We start from the raw sequence: 15,938 nt of genomic DNA, 5'->3' as shown, positions 1-15,938 counted from the left end.
GAGCTTTGTGGTACGATCCTTATAGCATCTATTATATTCTTCGGTTTTATTTTCCTTCTCTAATTTGTAATAAAATATCACTAAAACATCACTTGGCAGTTTAAATGGTATTTTGGCAGTGATAAAAGTTGCAGTTTTCATCCAAATCTATGTTAACTTAGTTAAACCACTGTATGTTTCCTAATGGAGAGGTACCTGAATTGCTGGAGTCACTGTAATAAATGGACTGGCACGCTTGGTTTCCCCTGTCTCTGTGTTTCCTACTGTTGTCTTGTATCATGAGTTTATTCCATATGCTCTGAAGGGCAGGAGCTGTCATTTTGGCATGTGTACGCATGATTTCTAGCACTAGCTGGGACTCCAGTTTATACAGTTTATAAGTATCTCTGATGACAGTGAAGCTAAACTTTTCTTTCTACGTAAACTCTTCATTTCCTTATTCTATTCTTATTCCTGGTCTTGGTCTCCACTTTGAGATAGTTCTTGCTGCTTTTATTTCATACCTACAAAACAGCAAAAATTGGGGCAGGTGTTGAGTGTTATGAAGGAAGAGGTGCTTTGTTTGTAATAAACCTCAGAGTTAGTGGTGAAGTTTTGCGCTTCATTTTGTATGAAAGCTAACTGAAGCGGGCCACTTGTTGAAACAAGTTGGCCACAAGGTGGAAGTGTAACTCCAGTAAGGAGACAGAAGTCTTGAATACCCAGTAAGGAACTCTGGCAGCTGATGGAATGTGTTCGGTTTACTTGAAACAAACACCTCTCCCACTTAGAACAGATTAGGGGAACAGGTAGCCTAGCAAATGTTCATTTCGGTAGTAAGAACTCATGCAAAAGAAGGAGCACTGACAGCATAGGGATGGAAGTCTTTGTCTGAATTGTCTAGCAAAGGAAGCGCTCATCCACTGGACTTGCAGACCACTGCTGTGCTCACCAGAAATGGGAGGTGTCCTGTGTCACTCACCTTACTTGTGTGGATACTTGGTAAAATTGTTAGGTGCAGCTTGCAGAAATGCATTTTTTGGTGAGTAGAATATCAGGTTATACAGTCTGCTCTTGAGCTGTCTGCCTTCATTGATACATAGTTCAACAACAGACTTCAGTCTTGAAACTTAGTGAATTTAAATGGAAAAAAAAAAACCCTGAAGGCAATTCTAGATACATCAGTACAAACGTCTGATGCTAGTACACTTAGGTGTTTAAGCCTTTAAGTAATTGGTTGAAGATTTTCCTGAAGAACTACAGTACGCCTGTCACAGTAACTACATGCAGACTAATTGGCTTTCCTCTGGCCTATAAAACTTGCTGGTTTGTAATTTAATCAATAGTATATTTTTTTCAATATTGCATTCTCTGGATAGGCAAGTAAAATATGCAAGTCATCATGAATGTTCAGGAAGCTCTTTCCAAAACAGATGTCAGACATAATCCTGATAAATGAATTAATTTTTTTCCCTGCAAAGGAACTTCAGAAACAGATGGGCAGAAAGCTAAGTCAGCTCACTTTCCCAAGTTCTGTTGATTTGCTTTGCAATGGAAGGAGTCAAAGCCTAGAAGTTGTGAAAACTTCATCGGTGGAGGCTGCTTATTCCAGAGTTGGGGTTCTTGTGTGGGGGTTTGGGTTTTTTTGCAGTAAACCACACACAGGTGTGGCTTTTGATCAACATTGGGGTAAAAATAGAAGCAGAAAACAGCTTTGTTCTCTTTCACTTTTGTGAGCTGGAGGAACTTACCTTTGAGGATTGTAATCTTTGCCTGAGGAAAACTAACTTTCTGTGCACCTTTTGAGTGTGTTACTTCTGATGTGGTAATAGTGTTGTGGAGAGTTTCCTATATTTTCTTTAAATTGCCTGGAATATCGCTGTGAAATGTTACAATCTTACTTGAGGTAGAATATGAAAATGTCAAAATTTTTCTCGTTGGAAACAGCAAAGTAGTATGAGACAAATGAGTACAAAGATGATGTCCTTCTGTTGTGAAAGGCTGTGCCAGCCTAAGCGCGGCCTGCTTTGGTGGAGCTGACTGTTAAAATCATATCGGTGCCTCAGTATAGCTTCTCAAAATTATTTCTGGGGAGCTCATTGCTGCTGCTGAACAGCTTCTTCCTTGCTCTGTGTCTTGTGTTTCTTGATCCATATAGTATGTTTTCAAATGGCTTTTTTCTGTGTTATTATTTTGATTGAAAACCAGTCTGTTTTTTGTATGTCAACATTAGAGGCACATCTTGTTTTTTGTCTAAATAAGAGTTTCTCTGTGTGCATGCCAGAGTAGCTGGGCAAGTGATGCCTGGTGTCATCCTCCAGGTTTGGTATAACAAGTGAAAGGGTGAGTGCGGAGAGGAACGTGGCATGGAGAGTTGCTTGGAATGACAGCGAGTAGGTTTGCATGAATATCAGCTGAGAGGAGACTAAGCATGTTCTGTGAGACTGGCAGTAATGTGCTTAAGAAATTATTTTGTTCCTCTGGAAATAAACGAGGCTATTTGCAGTCAAGTGGAAACAAACCAGGAAAATAAACTTCTGGAGGCAAATAACATCCTCTCATTAAGTAACACATTTTGAATTGGTTTTGGTTTTTTGTTTGGGGATGGCTTGCCCGAGAGAGTGTTTTAGAAGCCTCTCTGAGGGAGCGAAGGCATCCACATCCTCTGTCCTGAGGCCCGTGTCAGCCTACTTGTCCCCAGCCATGCAGCTGCATTTCTTCCCAGCACTTTGTGCACTTTTCTGAAATTCCACAAATCAGTTTGAGGCAGGGGTGCGGAATCTATCTAAAACATTCATGTAATAGGGAAAGAAATCATGCATCTATTATCTACCTATTTCTGGAAGGCTGGAGACAGACAGCAATGAGGAGGTGTTTGTCTGAGGAGTGTTCTGTCCTATCCCAGGCAGAAGGAAAAGCCTGGCTGCCAAGTTTTTGTTTGATGAACTAGCCTGCCTAAGGTGAACAAGTTTTCTTCTGCAAAAACTGTTTAATAGGTTACTCCAGATCTCTTCTTTGTTTTTTGGGTTTTTTGTTTGTTTGTTTTTATTCCCCAGGTTGACATAAAAACAAGATTATGGTTGCCTTCAATCTGGATTAGGCTAGTTTGACTTGTAAGAGAGTCTTTCATCAATGTACTTAACATCTTAATTTCCACAGACCTTTCTCATTAGGATCCAGAGGGAAACTTCCTCCCATCAGAAATGGGAGAATTAGGTTGTAAATCATAACAGTCGTGTTTAACTCTAGGGTTTTTTAAATTGGAAATCTTTTAAGAAGAGATAACCACGTTTCAAATTTTATAACATGCATGATATCTTTTAATGAGCTAGCTCCTTCTAATACAAAAATCACAAAACACCTAAGTAGAGCTAGTTGACTACTAAATTCAAACATCCCATATACATCTACAAAGTATTTTTACTGGGAATGTCTGAATTTTGTACTGAACACTAGTTTCCTTTTATTTGGCTTTTTTTAAACATCCCGTTATGCTCCCGGAATTGGATGTGGGGATATATTGCCTCACAATTGCAGAGTTATATTAGGGATCTAGCCGAGAATGGGCGTTGTATTATTATATAGAAGATGCAAAAAGTAATCACTCTGAGATGGAGGTAAAGCTGGAAGTGGAATCTCGGAAGCAGTTTGGGACATTATTACACAATGAAGCGGTACACTAAGATGTCCCTGCCCATTGCAGGGCTGTTGCACTAGGTTGCCTTTAAAAGGTCCTTTCTAACCCAAACTATTCCATGATTCTGAAATTGTGACTGAGGTACCACTGGGTTAATATGTTTGATAAACCAAGTTTGTTTTCTGGGTCAGTACGGGGATGTTCTGAGAGCTGTTCTTCTGGAATGTCTTTACGTGTGCAAGCTTTACACTTGGGTTTGTAACTTTGCAGATTGGACTTCCAGAATGCAGAAGTGACTCTGAAGTGTCTTGCTTAAACCTTTATTTTAGTAGTTACCAAGTCATCATTCTCAGCGGAATATCAGCCTCTCATGTTTGGGCTGAGTCTGTTGTATTAGCAGTGTCACAAACTGAATAACTTAATTTTCAGTAGATGAATTAAAAGGTGAAGTTGTAACTGCTGCCTTTAGAGGGGGAGTGTAGTTTATTCATAATGAGTAATAATAATTACCCTAGCTACACCAAACTTGTGTGTTTGTCTGTGTAATGATTCAGGTAGTATTGATGACACCTGACAAGCGAAAGAACTGTAATTTGAAAGCAATGTGTTTCCTAGATCACATAGATGAACGAACAGTTTGTAACGCTATCGCACCTGAAAAGGATGTGGATGGATTTCATGTTATGAATATTGGGCGTCTGTGTCTCGATCAGCCTTCTGTAATACCTGCCACTGCTGCTGCCGTGTGGGAAATCATAAAACGGACAGGTAAGAAACTGAACTATACTGAAACTCTTTTTATCTCAGAAGATGAATGAAGGATCAAGTCAGGTGTGAGTTAAAAGGTCTAGGTTATCTAAATGTATTGGGCTGATTGAAGAACAAACATTTAGAGGATGAATCTAAATAATAAGGAGTTGCCAAATAGATGTGATCTTTTGCCAGTAGCGTAACTCTTGATTAAGTGTAGACAGTAGTCCACACAGAATACTTGGTGAAACTTTGGTAACTAATTTTCTGCGTTTTATAATGTTGCAAGAAACTTTCTGTGATACCAAGTAGAAGATTTGAATATGTAAGTTGTTGTGCGGGAAGGGGAAGAAACAAGAACAAAAATGGGAACATTGAATTCAGTACTAGAAGGGGAAAAGAATGCATATGTATGTGATAGTTGTTATTTTATATGAATAATATACTCGTACTTATTGGTAGACATAAGAGCTTCCATTTCGCTTTGTAGTCAGAGAAGAGAAATTAAGTCCTTCCAAAGGGTAATTCAGTTAACCTAGATGAGTTACCAGTTTAGTTTCTCCAAGGCGAAAGCTGAAAGCCTTTTAAATGTTTTGGGGTTTTTGGTGTTTTTTGGTTGGGTTCATTTTTTTTTTTTTTTTTTTTGTGGATTCATCCCTCAAGTTTAGCTTTTCATAGATTTTCAAGTCATGTAGATGTCAGCAGTCCACAACAGCAAGTAATTGTATCTTGGGGATTGAGAAGAAGAGTTTAGGTATATTAAAATAGCAGAATAAAACTTTTTGATATCTTTTCTTTTTTTCTATAAGGAATACAAACATTTGGAAAAAATGTTGTTGTAGCTGGAAGATCTAAAAATGTTGGAATGCCTATTTCAATGCTCCTACATACTGATGGAGAGCATGAAAGGCCTGGAGGTAAGTCTATGAATGTTGTTTTAGCGTTTCCATTTGTGAAATCACTAAAATAAAGGCGACCAGAGGGTTCAGATAAAAAGAGTAAGTTTTTCTCTCTTGTACGATATTTGCAACCAGAGCAACAAAATAAATTTAATAATATATTTCCTGAGGTATTCTCAGCAGGGCAGTTTCTGGACTCCCTTTTCTCTGGTGTTATGTCATCATTTTGTCCTCTGTTTGAAACATCTACTGTTTAAACATGGTCAGCGCTGAATGTTGAGGATAATACCTGGCGGCATGGCCTTAAAGAGCTACAGAGGTTCATGTGATGTTTATACAAAGTAATATAGCTATATGCCTTACCCTCATGCTGATGTGATACTAATTTCAGCTTCTTCATACACACACCCGTATATACACACATACACACATATACATATATATGTATTTATATAAAAAAATATTTTACATAATTCCTGTGTTATGTGACATTAGTTAAGTGGTGATTATGAAAATATCCAAATGACCAACAAATTAACTTTTCAGTGTGAGCTCCATGATATTACACGTTGGTCTGGGGGATTTTTCTGCAGTGCAGTTCATATCCCCATGGAAATTGGGGGTTGAAATGGAAACGTTAAGTAATTCTAATGACAGAACCATGCATGTGCTGCTATAACTGTGCTGTAGAAAGTAAAACCGAACATAGTTTATACAGAATACTGTCTTTCTGCATCTTCATTTTGAAGTTAGAAACTGCTAAGGTGGTGTGCGCAAATGAGGTAAACATGAATGTTTAATCCCAGGTATATTTAAGAGGAGTGGAGTGAAATCTGTTATTAATATAATAAAACACTAAAAGCTTCTTATTAATCATAGAGTTGGTTTTTCCATTCAGCCTCTGTGGGAAAGTTGCTATTTGAAACTTCTCTTAGTGTTTGAGTGGTAATTACTGTCGGTGCGTAGTTCTGGTCTCATCCCCATTCCCAGGAAAATCACTAGCATTTTAGCCATTTGCTGCAAATATTGGGCTATACATACTACTGTCAGTGCAGTTTGGTGTTTGAAATAGGCTTTATACAATGCAGCATTATGTTGCAAACTACTTGCATGTTTCTCAGTTGGAAGTGAGGAGACTTAGTGACCTGTGATTCTTTCAGCAACTTGTTACAAAACCTGTAGTAGTTGCATGGATGTTTTTTAGCTGTAACTCACTCCTGTTTTGTAGCTTCCAGCTTTTGAGTGAGTTGGATTTGTGGCTTAATTCGTATTCACTTGTATCCTGGGTTTGGATGTCTTACTTGACTGCCTGGTAAGTAGGACTTGTTTTGCGGGGCTAGTCCATGAGTTTGGCCTATGAATTGAATTTATTGTGCTTCACCGTCATCTGCCTATGTTCTGATTCCTGAGGTACTACACGATACTGCACTGGCAGCGCGATTTACTGGCATTGTCATTGATGATGCTAAGTATTCCAGGTAGGGACAGATAAATGTTCGGATACTGCCTTACTGACAACACCACTAATCTAGATGTTGAAAGAGTTAACTCATTGAAGGTATCTTCACTTATTCTGAAGAAATAGATTTATTTTTACAGTAGTTTTTCTTGTTTTCCAGCCTGCCAAGTGGTATTATACAGCATAAAGCAGCTGCCAATGAGAAAACCAAGGAACATCTGTATTTCTTTCACAATAAATTAGCATTAAGTATGTGTTTGTCATGTACGTGGTGATAAGTACTCTTCTAGTTGGGTCGTCTGGTATAGTTTTCATTCCTGACTCACAGATTGGGCTGTCCTTGAAGATCTCGTTGGTATTCTGCAGTTAGCTTTCTTTTGCTTGTGCTCTCACAAACAAGAGGCCAGCTTGGACAGTGCGTGGCAGGGAAGGCAGGCTAGGCCGTGGTTTCAGCTTTATCTCAATGGCTATCGGAATTTCTGGGTGTATCATGGCAGAGAAGAAACTGAAGGCATTTGAGATAAAGCTGAGATAGACAGTGAAGGAGAAGGCATGAAGCTGAAGTATAATGGCATCAGGGAGGTGGAGCTAAAGGAAAGATTGGAAATGTGAATGTAATAAAAATAATAGCTTAAAGAGAATAATCCTTTCCACCTGTTTCCTTAGTGGCTAATAGCAGGGCAAAATTTGTGAGTTATGATTAGGGACATCTGTCATGATACAAGATGAGGTACCTTTAGTATGTGTGTCAGGTTTCTTGATGAAGTGTGTTTTGGAGTTGAAAGGTACACCTCAGAGTTGCTACTTGTATTTTTTACCAAGCAAAGGTGGGCTTTCTTCTTAAGCACAGGTTTCAGAACATTTTTAACCTGTTAATACAAATGAAGTGGAAGCTTTTTTTTTTTTGAAGGGGGATAGGGACCAGACAAGACCTACAGTTAAGTACTGAGGTTACCAGTCAGGATAAGGTTTTATCAGCAACTGGGCTAATTTGAGGAAATAACTTAATTATTGAGAAGTGATGCAAGGGGGGGGTGTGTGTGTGATAGTGGTTTTTTTTTTTTTCTTTGTTGTAGGTTTTCATTGTGTTTTTACAGATCACGAGCAAAATCGAAAAGCTGGGGTCTGTCTTCATCTGTGATGTTTTCTATGTAGAAACTGTAATGTCCTGCAGGTGGCAATATCTGATCAGATGGGAAACTTGTGTTTTGTGTAGGCAGGTCAAGAGACTGTCTGTATTTCCTAAGCTAGTGAATTGACTCAGCAGTATCATGTGCAGTCTTAATTCCTAAATATATTCCTCCTCTTTCAGCAGAAGAAGCAGTTGTTTGTTTTCTGTTTTGGCATGATCACAAATAAATGGAAAACCTTCCCTTTCTGAGGTGTCTGTAAGCTTCTGGACTGCTATTCTGAAGGTAGGGGCTCCACCCCCTGCCCCTTTCCTTTTCTCCTTACCTTTTTGGTACTGAGAGCAATTACTTGGTTTCAGGAGCTGTCTACAGACACATTCCTCAATAAAATTTTGATGGGACAACATCACTCATTATATTTCTCAGAAGGTGTGAATATTTTCAACTTTGGATTTTATCCACTGGTTTTTCTCAGCCTCTCTGCTAAGTAGAGGATAAGAGGTCAAAAGAATCTCATTAAGTATATATTTTTGGAAGGAATGGTTGTGATTTTTGGCAAGACGTTCTTCTTCTTTGGCTTAAAATAGGTATCAGAAGGCTCCTCTCTTCTTTTATTCAAGCCTTTCTTTGCAGAATCCAGTGATAAGTCTATTTGCTTTTCATGTGTGAAGGATGGCCCTTCAGAAAATCCCTGAGTTTTAGCACAATTGATAGAGCATTAGCTAAGAAAAGGCAAGTGTGTCACAACAAAGAATAGGCATGGTTCTTCTGCAGGGGACAAAGTGATCTGTTGTTAATATGTTTGGAAAAGGAGGCCTCCAAAGAAGGAAGACTCGGACCATCTATACAGCTGGCATGCTGCTCACTCAAAAGAGTATGTGCATGGCCTGCGTACAAAGGGATCAGCAGCTGGAGAGACACTGCTTTAGACTAGCAAAATGAGGAGTATCAGTGAGTAATACTTCGGTCCTGTTCCAACTATTCTATCTTTGAGTTGTTATTTCACGATCCCAAAGGTATTCGAGGAAGAAAGCTGCAGGAATCTTGACATGCAGGCTTCAGGTACTGGCTGGGATGTTGCTGTCACAAGAAGGATTACTGCGGGGAGATGTTTTAAAGACAATTAGTTGTCTAAGCTCTCAATACACTTAAACTCATGGGAAGTTATAGAAAGTTGGTGAGAGTTATCTAACTTCCGAAAATTGCCCTTATTTCATGGAATTGCTTGTGCACTTCTGTACTTTTCCGTTCTCATTATCTGAAAATGTCTTGATCTGGTTCTCTTTGAGGAGGTGATATGCACTGTAGAGACTGAAGGAGAAGAGGGATCAAAGACGAGGGGAAAGAGCAGAGAAGTCAGAGCACAGACAGGTTGAAGATGAGATGCTTGAGGAAGAGAGTTAATGAGCTGAGATGCACAGATCAGATCAGTTAGATGCATTCCAGAGGAAGCAGATGTGGTGGTAACGTCTGAGATAGCAAAAGCTTTTAGTTGAATGGTTAATAATGTGGCATAGGAGCCTATGATGAGTGGAAGGTGGAGATGGGGGGGATGCAACACCTGAACACTGTGGGGTACAAATAGTTGACATGGAGAATGTTGGGAGGAGTCTCCTTTGATAGCTGTTATCTTTGCTGTTTTCTTGGGCAGCCCTTGAGGGATCACCACGCTTGCTGTTGCATGCAGTGTGAGACTTCAGTCCCTACCCCCGTGACAATTCATTTTGTGTGTAGTGGTCTCTCCTCTGGATCTCAATCAAGAAGCACAAGGTTTTTCATCTCTTACTAGGAGGGTTTATTTGTAGCTTCTTGCCAAGAAATGTGGATATAGGCAGGAGCAGCCCCCAGATCTTCTGAGTGTGCCCAAAAGGATGCGTGCTTCTATTTGTGGTAACTTCAAACACTTCCTACTCTGGTGTGAAGTAAGGATTCAGCTGTCCTTGTTTTCTTGGGAGACACAAGAGATGGTAGGACACCTACAAAAATCTGAGCATATTTTCATCCAGTCTTTTCCAGTCCTGTTTTTGTGCTTGAGCTACATAAAATGATGACGTGGAATGCTTTGAGCGTGTGGAAAAAATATGCGTGGGATGTATTGATTCCTTAAGTGGTTATGGTGAGAAATCTGTTTGGATCCCTCCTGTTGGAATTGTGTAGATAGTGATGCTACTGTTGATGGTGTTCCGTATGTGCGTTCAAGAATGTCTCTCCGTGATGAAATCTGATAGCGTTCCAGTCAAGAGAGGGATTTTGTTGCCTGTCCGTTGCATGCAATTCTTGGTTGGCAGGGTTTCTAAGGAAGACCCTTAGCTCAGGAGCATCCTTGTTTTCATAGCTACTAGAGGCATTCCCTACACAATTGGGCCCTACAAGGTGAAGAGCCTCAGTTGTCGTCAGCTGTTGTTGGCCAGATGATCAGCCGTGCTAATTCTTGAGAGGGCGAATATCAGTGAGAAATAGTGCCACTTCACTGAACTTGAATTACCAATTATTCATTGGGCACTCAAAATCTGGCAAAAAAAAAAAAAAAAAAGGCCAAAGACTAAACTTGGACTTGAGAGAAACACTATTATGAGGTTTGGTCACAGGCACAGGGAAGACTGGTTTTCCTTCCTGTTAATATAACAGAATGTCAAGGAAGCATATAGGGAGCTTTAGGACTGATGAATGACAAACGTGGGTGAGGACAGAGAACCGGCCATGGTGATGCTGTGCTTGAAACTTTAGTTGTGACAAACAACTGAGTCCTATGGCACACTACACAAATTGTGCTTAATAAGGTAGACGCTGGCTTCAGTGCTGGGTTTGCTTTGTGTAATTCCACTGAACGTAATGAAACTGATTAAGGAATAAGGTAGTCCACAGTGTATAAGTGAATTAATCCTGTGGGAATTTTTAAGAATAAACGTTTTTTCATACAGGCGAACAGCAAGTGTTGTGAGTGTTCTGCCTATGCTGAAAGACACGATGCATCCCAAGAGAAATCTGGTGATCATCTGTACTGGTTTTCATGTACCAAAGTCAGTCAGTCATTTGCACCTGAAAGGAAATGCTGTACAGCCGTTTTATATGTGACAATTAATTGATTGTGTCTTACGTTTCAGGTGATGCTACAGTGACCATTACTCACAGATACACACCAAAAGAGCAGCTCAAGATCCATACACAACTCGCTGACATAGTAATAGTAGCTGCAGGTAAAACTAGTTGTTGTTAATGCTCCAATCACAATGCTTAAAACCTAAAAAGTAGTCTTTTCTGTCTGTGTTGGTGGCACCACTAGCTATTTGTCAAATAATGGGTTCTCATGTTTGCCAAGGGTGTTGCAGTAAGTAGGATTTCTTGCTGTAAGAAGGGCAAGTGATTTGGCTCTTTGTTCTTGCCCTTCACATTTGCAGACTCATAAACAGTTTCTCGTCACATGTGACACCTTTCCCTTAGGGAGACTTTAGAGTGAACTCAAGATTGGGAACCAGTCAGTGCATAGTTTATACAGGTATAATTATGTAAATTAAAACATTCTCTGTGCTGTGCAAAAATCATGAGTCATTTCAATTTTGACAGGACGGTTTCTTCAAATCAGCTGGAGGCTGCATTCATAAAACAATGGTATCATTCCCTTGCTGTTAGAATTAAGGGCAACTGCCAAATTCACTGGTAGTTTTGGTAACTTATGTTATTAATGGCTGAATTTTTTTTTTTTTTACAAGTATCATGTGAAGAGGGAGAGAATGGTAGTTGCATAGAGGAAGGGGTCTGAAAGATCAGCCTCTATATTCTTAAAGCAATGCAGAGTGAAATACTTGCAGTTTGACTAGTTTAGAACTAAGAAACAAGCAGAACTCCGCTTTTAAGCAACCTCTGTTTTTGGTTTACAGGTATTAGAAATACAAATTAATTGTAAAAACCAAACCTGAACAATCCAACTTTATAAAAGCCCTTGTAAAATTCTGTGTCCCCTCACAGCTCAGGATATCCTCCTTCTCTCATACCATTTTGGAAGACTACAAGGTTGTGTCTTTTCTTTTTTCTTTTCCCTGCCTCCCTCTTCACCATCATCAAGACCAAAGTCTTGCTCACTTATTTTCTAGATGAAGACAGATAGGTACCTGTCTTAAGCTCATCACTTCCTGTTGAAGTGAGATGTCTTTTGCTTCGGGGCTTAACTGCACTGTCTCTTTCCCATGCCAGGTCAAGACTAAGAAACAGCTCAGCTGTCCCACATGTGATTGCTCAACTGTGGGCCCGACCAGAATTCACACACTGTGAATGGAAGATGATAGTGCGTGTGCTAACTGGGAATGAACTATTAACTTTTCATCCAAATCCACTGCTTCCAATTTAATTATCACTTCAGGTTTTTATGCTGATCATAGTTTGTCGTCAGTTTGCTTGTGGTTCGGTAGCAATTCAGCCGTGTTTGTTCTTCTGTTTTCCTTGTGTCATTTGTAACAGGAGCGTGATACAACACATTACACAACGTGAGATATACTTGGAATGATGAAAAAACCTAGGGCTAGATTGTGCAAACAGTAAGCAGCCCTGCCCCAGTGGGTGCTCTGGGGAAGATTACACTTTAGAAAGGTGGAATCCCTCCAAGATTCCTCTTGTTGCTTGAGAATTGTGCACATTGCACCTTTGGGATCCCGTGTTCCCCGGAAATGTGTGACCTGTTCAGTGAGTGTTGCAAAAATGGTAACTTCTACCCTGCCAGGTGGAAACAGCTGCTGTCCTAGTCCACTGTGTGAGATTTGCAAATGGAAAACAGCTTTTTCTGTGTGTCTCCTCAAAAGAGCAAGATTCCTATTCTCATTCTCCTCTTCCCACCAAATACTTATAGAAGAGCCATCTGCATTCTGGCTCCTGGTTCGGTGACTTGTTGCAGTGAGTCTGTTCATTCTGATGTGGTAATCTATCTCTGAGTTTTCCGTTCACTTGCGTTCATGGTTTTTGTAATGCTTCAAGTCAGGTGCTTCTGTTTCACTCTTGAGTTTGAGCATACCCATTTTTATATGTTGTCTTTCAGTCATCCCTAGTTTTCCTGCTTACTTTGAACATAACTATCCCTGAAGTTTATACCTTCCCTCTGGTTTCCTCCCAACTCCTTGCATCATAAGTTTCAACAATGCTGCTCTTGTCCAGCCTACCCCTCCCTAAAATCTGTGTGTCCGCTCTTTCAATACTACGCAGCTTTTGCATCTCAAGCCAAAGCATCTTGTTTCCTCCTAAGGACACCCAGCTCTTTGCATCCCACCGGAGCCTTTCCTGTCTTCCCCTGCTATCCCTGCCTATACAAACACCCCACCAAGTCTGTTTGTGTTATTGGCCCACTCCCGTAATAGAAGAACAAGTGCAGCTTTACCTGTGGTGCTTGTACAGCTACTGCAGTACTTCCAGGGCGGTGATGGAGGCATAGGAAGTCTTTGACTGGTCTGCCTCATGATTCTACTGTCTTGGCTTTCCAGCCTGTCTTGAGAGAGGAGATCATCTACCTGCTAGGTTTGGAGAGAGGGTAAAGAAGAGAAGGAACAGGGGTGCCAAATGCAAGGTGAAATTCTTCTGGGACTAGTTGTGCCATCCCTCAGCATGTGGTCTGTGGTCCCCTTGTATGGGAAATGCTGATTTGTCAGACCCTTTTATTCAGATAGTGGCTAGTTAGCTTTGTCAAGACATGGCTATTACAGTCCTTGTACATAAGCTGGGGTTAGGTAGGGCTTTGTTTCTCTTTCATTTAAACCATGATTCATAATTTTCTACAAAAATCACCACTGGAAGATTTTTCCCACATTCTTCAGTCGGTGCATTTTAGGAATAGCTGCTCTAATGCTTATCTCTTCCGACTTGGTATGTAAAGTAGGCTTAAGTAAATAGAACTGCTTATTTGGTTTGGGGGTTAGTTTATTTGTTGCTATTAAGTATTTGGCCTATTATCAAACCATTTTACAAAGGGTGTAACTGTGCAGCTTCCGTTAATATGCTTCCATCCCTATCACACACGGATCATTTACCCCCATAAGGCTGAGGCATTATCCAATTACCAGCCAGCTTGCAACTGATTGCATAAGAGTGTGATGAAGTAGACACAGCCAGATGTTATCAAATGGCATAGGAAAGAATTTGAGGTCTTGGCTTGCTCAATGTTGGAAGCAGAGTTTCAAGCTTGTGTCCTATGGGGGAGTGAGAAACGGAGAGCAAAGAAGGCTCTTGCATTGCCTGTATCTAAATGACTAACTGGCTGTGATCCAGCACTTTGAATGAAGCCAAAGCCCTTGTATACCAGGGCTTGCCTCCAATAAAACTGCAGTCTCAAACCATATGGATTTGTTTTCTTTCCCTCTTTTTCTTTTCCTTCTCTCCACCTGAGAGAAAGCTGCTTTGGTGGGGGGAGGGGAGCTTAGACTCCCCCTTCGGAGGTGCTCTGTTACTGGGATGACCATTCCTCACAGAACATGGAACTGACAGAATTGCTCAAAAATCAAGGTGAATTGTAATTTTGAACTTGGAATTTCCCATCACTCAAAGTTGGAGGTTGCATGGTAGAAAAGAAATCTAGGAGGTCATTTCAAGTGAATACAGAGAAAAGATTGCTGCTGTTGCAGGCTAAAGCAGATGATCTGCAAGGACTTGATATTCATGGCTCCCCTATAGCATGCTGTGACTTCGGTCTCGCGTACTGCCTTGCCTTAACATCCCGGGAGATGCTTCATTTATTGTGACTGTGCTGGCGTAAACTTTCAGATGTCTGGTCACACATGATGCTGCCGTTTGTAAACAGCGCTAGTACATTTGTTCTGAGATAGCCTTTTCTGCAATTAAAATTCCTCTTGGCAAAGAGGGATCTTGCTGAACTCCTGTTCTTGAAAGGGAGGCCATCTCTGTGCATGATGTGGAGCTGTTGGCATGCCACAGAGGTCTTACTTTGAGCTTCAGCACACTGGGGAAGCTAGATGAGATTGATCTCCTCCAAGTAAATGTGTGGTGCTACCTGCAGTTTGACATTCCATGCAGCAGTGATCTTTACCGAGTGGAAGACATTTACTGCCCACGGCTACTGCCTTAGAAAATGGTGTTTTGCCACCCCCTTCAGTAGGATCCAGGTCAGATTTTGTGTGTAATTCAGTTGTCATTTTTGGACTGAAGTTGTTTCAGTACCTAAATAACTGTGTTGGTGTCTCTTGCTCTCATCTGGAACTTGAAGTGATCTTTTAGGTGTTTTGGGTCCTGACTGCTGAACATCTTAGTGATGAATATCAAGATACTTTATATATAAGTGTGCTGAAGAAATATGGTGGGTATGAGAGAGCTGAGGTGACTTGTTGCAGCAAGGCGGAGTTTCTTAATAGCAAAAAACTTGTACTCCAGGATGCTACATGAATATAGTCCACCGAGAGATGATTAAGGTGTGTTGTCCTGAGGCCAGGCCTTTTTTGATCAAGTGGGGAGGTCTCCCAGTTTGCTACAAATAACAGTACATGGTGTTGTGTAGAAGCTCCCCTGCGAGAAGTGGATGTCGTGCACTGGGATTACCAGTATCACAGTTAAAATAGCTTATTAGTTGAATGTGTTTCCTAACCCCAAACCAATCCCATTGTACAACTTTTGGGTTTTGTGTTTGTTTGGTTTGTTTTTTTTTCTTTTTCTGTAGTACTAGTAGTAACTGACATAGAAAAGCCTCAGCTGTCCCAGATTCAGTCTCAGGCTGCTGTCTTCCACCATTAAAGAAATTTTGGTTAATATGTTTGCCAAGCATCAGTGGTGTTGCTGTACGCTTCTATGGGATAACTTATCTTGGGCCGCATATCTCCGGGACACAGGGCTCTACCCACCCTGGGGACAGTGATGCACAGACATCAATATGATGGATACAAAATGTTCATTTATTTAGCTGCGTCACACGCTTATATAGCTCTTGCACTTCCTGTTCCTGCCACTCCTATGGGGAGGAGTCTATCTTTCTGTCACACGCCGTGATCTTCCGGTCGCCGATCCCTGTCTATTCCCCTACACAGTGGCTACTTTAAGGATAATGAGAGAGTGGTGTCTCCTGCACATTGGTAACATTTGAATGTAGGAGGTCTTCCCGG

The 15,938-nt window shown here is 40.6% G+C and overlaps 1 protein-coding gene across 3 annotated transcripts in view; it reads left to right on the top strand.

Annotated features, from left to right (window-relative positions):
- MTHFD2L (methylenetetrahydrofolate dehydrogenase (NADP+ dependent) 2 like) overlaps window positions 1–15,938 on the top strand; it is a 51,210-nt gene that overhangs the window by 12,629 nt on the left and 22,643 nt on the right. For 2 of the 3 annotated variants that reach the window (XM_075089938.1, XM_075089940.1), the window contains exons 4-6: window positions 4,232–4,384; window positions 5,176–5,283; window positions 10,959–11,051. In XM_075089938.1, the coding sequence (XP_074946039.1) occupies window positions 4,232–4,384; window positions 5,176–5,283; window positions 10,959–11,051 (354 nt within the window). The remainder of the gene's footprint in view (window positions 1–4,231; window positions 4,385–5,175; window positions 5,284–10,958; window positions 11,052–15,938) is intronic. The other variant, XM_075089939.1, reaches the window with a different exon arrangement.

This window comes from Phalacrocorax aristotelis, chromosome 4, assembly GCF_949628215.1.
Source record: "Phalacrocorax aristotelis chromosome 4, bGulAri2.1, whole genome shotgun sequence".
NCBI lineage: Eukaryota > Metazoa > Chordata > Aves > Suliformes > Phalacrocoracidae > Phalacrocorax > Phalacrocorax aristotelis.
This window is presented reverse-complemented; position numbering and strand designations above follow the sequence as displayed.